Source organism: Sinocyclocheilus rhinocerous, unplaced genomic scaffold (genome assembly GCF_001515625.1).
Source record: "Sinocyclocheilus rhinocerous isolate Xijiao unplaced genomic scaffold, SAMN03320098_v1.1 scaffold532, whole genome shotgun sequence".
In the NCBI taxonomy this organism is placed as follows: Eukaryota; Metazoa; Chordata; class Actinopteri; order Cypriniformes; family Cyprinidae; genus Sinocyclocheilus; species Sinocyclocheilus rhinocerous.
This window is the reverse complement of record NW_015642820.1, coordinates 1,341,745-1,347,937: the sequence shown is the minus strand read 5'-3', so window position 1 is coordinate 1,347,937 and position 6,193 is coordinate 1,341,745. Positions and strand designations below refer to the sequence as shown.

The 6,193-nt window shown below is 31.8% G+C and overlaps 1 protein-coding gene across 1 annotated transcript in view; it reads right to left on the bottom strand.

The window, feature by feature from the left end:
• The window catches only part of LOC107756657 (membrane metallo-endopeptidase-like 1), a 25,502-nt gene that overhangs the window by 8,108 nt on the left and 11,201 nt on the right, over positions 1 to 6,193 (bottom strand). The window contains exons 9-18 of the mRNA XM_016573852.1: positions 5,844 to 5,909; positions 5,619 to 5,753; positions 5,442 to 5,531; positions 4,605 to 4,741; positions 3,218 to 3,311; positions 2,938 to 3,066; positions 1,696 to 1,794; positions 847 to 930; positions 598 to 701; positions 454 to 512 (exon numbers count right to left, since the gene is read on the bottom strand). Coding sequence (XP_016429338.1) covers positions 454 to 512; positions 598 to 701; positions 847 to 930; positions 1,696 to 1,794; positions 2,938 to 3,066; positions 3,218 to 3,311; positions 4,605 to 4,741; positions 5,442 to 5,531; positions 5,619 to 5,753; positions 5,844 to 5,909 — 997 coding nt within the window. The remainder of the gene's footprint in view (positions 1 to 453; positions 513 to 597; positions 702 to 846; positions 931 to 1,695; positions 1,795 to 2,937; positions 3,067 to 3,217; positions 3,312 to 4,604; positions 4,742 to 5,441; positions 5,532 to 5,618; positions 5,754 to 5,843; positions 5,910 to 6,193) is intronic.

Here is a 6,193-nt window from a genome sequence, read left to right as displayed (position 1 = left end):
GAATATATGGTTATGAATTTTCCAGTCTGGTTTCTGTTGTGCAAGTACAATGCTTTTTTAAAAATTTTTATTAAGTTTTAAATTTATTTTTAATTTATTATTCTATATTATATAATATAAAATAATTTCTAACTATATTGCTGTGATTTTACCAGTCTGGTTTCTGTTGTGCAAGTACTTTTTTTTATTTATTAATTTTTTTAATGTATTATTACTTGATTGTTTGTTATATTATATAATAGAATATTATTTCTTACTGTATATGGCTGTGAACTTGCCAATCTGGTTTCTGTTATGAGAGTTAAACACATTTTCATTTTTGTTATTTATTTAATTTTTTGTTATTTATTTAATTTTTACATTTATTATTAATTTATTTGTATATATTATATTATACGCTATATTATATTATACAATGGAATATTTTTTCTGACTATATGGCTGTGATCTTACCAATCTGGTTTCTGTTGTGTGAATAGAAAGCGTTGACCACAGCCGCACCAATAATCCACCTAAAACAGAGACAGAGAGAATGGGTCACGAGAGAAAAAAACGGTCTTTCTAGCATTTATTTATGTATTTATTAATGTTTCGTACATGTCAGGATCCACAGGCTCCCTCAGCTTCTTATGAACTTTCTGGGCTGAAGCTGCCAGGTTTTCCAGAATGTTCTCAAAGTAGTTCTCCTCACTGAAATTCAGCTGTGAGCAAACAGAGAGAGACAGATACTCTCACATGGATGTATTTCTGTCTGAGCTGCCATCATTCTTGAATTTATGTGAATGAGATATTAGTTGGTTTGGATGCTAATTTCTTTAGAGGTCAGGGTTCTCTGAGTTTCCATACGTGTGTGTATTCCTCGTCCAATTTCTTATTTTCCTCCTCAAGGATGTGGTCGGGATAACCGATCTGTTCCGATATCGCCATGGCCTGCAAAACAAGGAAAACATAATGAAAAACAGGAGTTTAGAAAGCGAGAACAACTCAGACTGTAGGATAGTAAATGCAAATAATAATAATAATAACAAATAAAAATGCCTTAATTAATTCAAAATAAGCTTAAAGATGAAACCCAGTTTATAATGGCAATAAAAGAAGATAAAATTAGTATACATAAAATGCAAAACAACATTAATTGTGAATATTTTTGTTATTGTTAACTTGGAATTATATTTCATTAAAATGATAAATTAATTAACCTTATTGTTTACTAAAGAATAAAGCAGGAATGGAATTTTACACACACACACACACACACACATATATATATATATATTTGTTTAACTGCATGTCATGAACCATAAAAATATGAATATAAATTATTCAAATATCTTACAATTTCAGAGGGTACTTCAAGTAAAAAATGTAAATAAAATCCTAAAAAAAAAAAAATGTAATAAATAATTATTTTATTTCAGTAAATAATTATATCAAAATAAAAATCTCAAATGTCTTATATTCACCACTAGGTTTTAAAGGATCAAGAACAAATGATTAAAAATGTATATTACCTGCGTCCATTAACCAACATCAGAGAACCAAGAAAATATGAATTTTAAATGATTAAAATATTAACTTAAAATTTTAGAGGATACTTCAAGTAAATATTTTAGGTCAAAAAAGTATGGAAATAGGGGTTAAACTCCAGAAATAAAAGCTCTTCATTAGGAGTTGTGGCAATGAATAGCATCTCACCTTCTCTCTGGCCTTCTCCTTGGACTGTTCATCCATCCAGCTCAGTTCTTCCAGTGTTTCCACATAAGCTTCCTGAATCTTTCTGATCAGGTCACGCACCTGAACAACAGTGCAGAGACACATTAAAAGTCAACAACCCTTTTCATACCATTTATCAAATAGCCGAAATAGCTGTTCACCTATTGGAGAGTTAGTTGGTATATCATGCAATTAATCTGATTAATAGCACTAATGATTTACTATAGGATAAGGGAATAAATTATGATTTTTCAGGAGGCCGATGTGACATCTGCTGAAAAGGAAAGTCGTTTTGATGGAATATGATGAAGAAAGATAAATCATTCACAATAAGACCAGAATTAAGAGCATAAATAAGGTCCATTTTGTCTTTTTGATTGTTGAACTATTTGACTGTTCTAGAAAAACTATATAAAGCCACATACAGCTATATGTATAATGCAGAGATACACTACTAGTCAAAAGTTTTAGTAACAGTAAGATTTTTAATATTTTTAAAGAATTCTTTTCTGCTCACCAAGCCTGCATTTATTTGATCCAAAATACAGCAAAAGCAGTAATATTGTGAAATATTTTTACTATTTTAAATAACTGCTTTCTATTTGAATATATTTTAAAATGTAATTTATTTCTGTGATCAAAGCTGAATTTTCAGCATCATTACTGCAGTCTTCAGTGTCACATGATCCTTCAGAAATCATTCTCATATGCTGATTTGCTGCTCAAGAAATATTTATTATTATCAATATTTAAAACAGCTGATTACATTTGTATTTCAGGATTCTTTGTTGAATAGAAAGATCCAAAGATCAGAATTTATCTGAAATAAAAAGATTTTGTAACATTATACACTCTACCATTCAAAAGCTTGGAGTCAGTATATATATATATTTTTTTTTTCAGAAAAAGAAATTTATAGAAATTTATACTTTTATTTAGCAAGGATTATTTCAGAATTTTACTGTTTTTGCTGTACTTTGGATCAAATAAATGCAGGCTTGGTGAGCAGAAGAATAAAAATCTTACTGTTCAAAAACTTTTGACTGGTAGTGTATATAAAATCATTCATCCTGACTTAACAAACTGAGACGACTTTCTGTCAAATCACTGAAACCATCATCAGAACAGTCTAAACAATCCATGTCAATCTGATAATAGCCGTTACGTAAAGCAATGCAGGAGGATGTTCCTGTTATGTCTGCTGGTGTGTGTTTTTGCTTTTACCATGCGTTTGCTGTTTCCAGAGAAGGTTTCGCGGACGTACAGGGCCCCGACGGCGTTCTCCATGTTTCCCTGGACATAACGGACACAGTCTCTCCACCTCGCCTCCTCTACCGTAGTGCCATGCAAAGCCTGAGAGAACACACACAACGCAACCAAGCATCCCCTGTGTTATGTAACCTAGTGGACTAAAACAGTAGCGGATCACCAAAAGAGTTTTGAGAGCGGTGTTAAATGCCACGAGAGCTGTCCTCTGTTTGTGTGTGTTCAGAGCGAGACTGACCTTTCTGTAGTGCGCTCTCACGTCTTTGAAGCGCCGGCTCATACTGCTGACCCTCTCCATGATGAGCATCCACGCCAGATAGTTCTGCAGAGTCCTGCGGGGATCACAGGTGCAGACCATTTCATATTAGAATTGATTTATATTCCATACTTTTTTTTTTATGTACACCTTTTTTAGGTTTTTGTCACAGATTACTGAAAAAGTGTTATTGTTAACCAAAAAATAAAACTACAACATTATATGAAAAAAGTTACAATTTGAAATGTTACTAAGTCTAAGTTTACCAAATTATTCAAACAAAAACTGAAATAAAAATTATTTAAAGCTAAATAGAAATATAATAAAAACTATAAAAAAAACTTACAAAATTACTAAAACTTAAACTAAAATGAAAAATTTTAATTAAAATGAATTTAACATTTTAATAAAAACTATAATAGCTTGAATGCAATGTAAGTTGCTTTGGATAAAAGTATCTTCATATATATTAAAGTTTAGGAAAGAAAATTAATAAAAATGTAATATTAGATGCAAGTACTTAAACTAAATGAAATTTAAAAAATGTTGCCTTGGCAAATAACTGATAATTTTAAGATAAAGTACTAAAAATAAAACTGAAATAAAAAAGAAAAAATGACAGAATAACACAAAATTATTAAGAAATTAAAGTTCAAACTAAAATTATAAAAATTTTAATAAACACTATAATAGCTTGAATGCAATGTAAGGATCATGCAATGTTTAGATAAAAGCATCTGCCAAATACATAAATCTAAAATGTACATTAATGGAAAATAATAAATGAGATCTTTTTAATAGGTCAGTTGTATCTCCTAGACAATGCCAAAAAAAATATATATATGTAAATACTAGATGAAAATAAAACACAGAGCACAAGTACTTCAAATAAAATATAAAAATATAAAAAAAACAATTAAAAAATGTAATGAATGCTATAATAGCTTGAATGCAATATAAGCTGCTTTGAATAAAAGCATCTTCCAAATGCATATATGTGAATGCGTATTAAAAGTGTAGGAAAGAAATCTCTTTAATAAGTCGTAAACTGTGTTCAAATACATGCAACTTAAATCTCAATATAATACTCAAACATTCATTCAATATCAAATTCTCTATGTTATGCTATCCTATTCATTGTATATCTCTGAATTCTTATTGCGTGTCAACATTTGTCTCCTTTTATTTCTTATATAGCAATTTTCAGAAAAGCACAGATGACTTCAGTGAACGTAACTAAGACTTCTGAGCTCTGAAAGAGTAACCTCCAGGCAATATTTATTTGTTCTGGATCACCATAATTGACATGACAATGAAGAATTAACTTGCATTTTTCACGAGTCAGTCAGCTGTGAATGTAAAGCATCACCTGTGACTGTGTTTGGAAAGAACATCACTGAGCTTCTCCAGGTACGGTGAGCAGTACACAACTATGGGTTCATCTGGTTGCACCGTGACTGACACGCTGGACATGATACCCTGGATGTAGCGCGTCCAGTTAAAGCCCTGAAATTTCAGAAAGAGATACAAAACAAGCATGTGAACTCTAAAAAACTGACAAAAGAAACACACAATCTTATTTCAACAGTCAGTGACCATCATTTGGACAAGTAGGATGTTTTCCTAGATCAACATCCTTGTTCAAACAAGGGAAACAATGAGAGAAAAATAAACATTAAAAAGCATGACTATAATATTATGACTGAATTTGACTGTTACTTTTTCACTCTGGTTTCTAAAGTCTGGTTGGAAATCATGACATGAATCATCATTATTTTGTTCTATTAACAGCCATAGTTTTTATTTAGCACGGATACATTAAATTGATCAAAAATGACAGTAATGACAATTAGAAAATATTTCTATTTCACATAAATGCTATTCCTCTGAACTTTCTATTCATCAACAAATCCTGAAATAAATGTATCATGGTTTCCACAAACATATGAAGCAGCACAACTGTTTTCAACATTGATAATAATCAGAAATGTTTCTTGAGCAGCAAATCAGAATATTAGAAGGATTTCTGAAGGATCATGTGACACTGAAGACTGGAGTAATGATGCTGAAAATTCAGCTTTGCATCACTGTAATAAATTACATTTTAAAATATATTCAAATAGAAAACAGTTATTTTGAATTAAAATAATATTTCACAATATTGTTGTTTTTGCTGTATTTTTTACCAAATAAATGCTGTACTTACATTGAGGTTGAAAGCTTGCTGCACTTCTCTCAGTGTCATTTTGTTGTAGAGGACGGTGATGTCATTGCGCTCTTCTGCAGGTGAGGTAGCCTGTTGAAGTACAGAGCAGACACTCACGTGACATTTACAGAATCACTAACATCCTGGTTGTTGTGTTTTACCATCAGTTCAACTCACGTTCGCAATGTCTGTCTCCAGCTCCAACACTTGAGTCATGTCCTCCCTCACACGTTCTTCATCTTGGGTCAGGTTCCTGTCTTCTCGTGCAATCCTTGCTATGGAGACCATGAACTCAAGGTAGGCCTTGCGCACCTGACCAGAGATACATGACCAGGGAGTTGCTGATTATTATAACAATTGCATTGAGTGACAGAATGCATCAGGCAAAAGGACACAATGTACCTTCTTATAATTCCCATCACTGAGGTAATAATCTCTTGAAGGCATTCCTAGTGCTGGCTGGTCAACCTGTGACAACAAACCAATGTAGTTTAATGACAAAATCAGTTTGTTATCTGAATCGCTTGTAGTATACGGTATGCATGAGATCATCCAATAGTGCAACATTCATAATTAAAGGGGTCATATGATGCGATTTTTCCTTTCTCTTTGGAGTGTTACAAGCTCTTGGTGCATAAAGAAGATCTGTAAAGTTTAAAGACTAAAGTCTCAAATCCAAAGAGATATTCTTTATGAAAGTTAAGAATCAGCCACGCCTACCTGAAACGGCTCGTTCTAACACGCCCCCACAT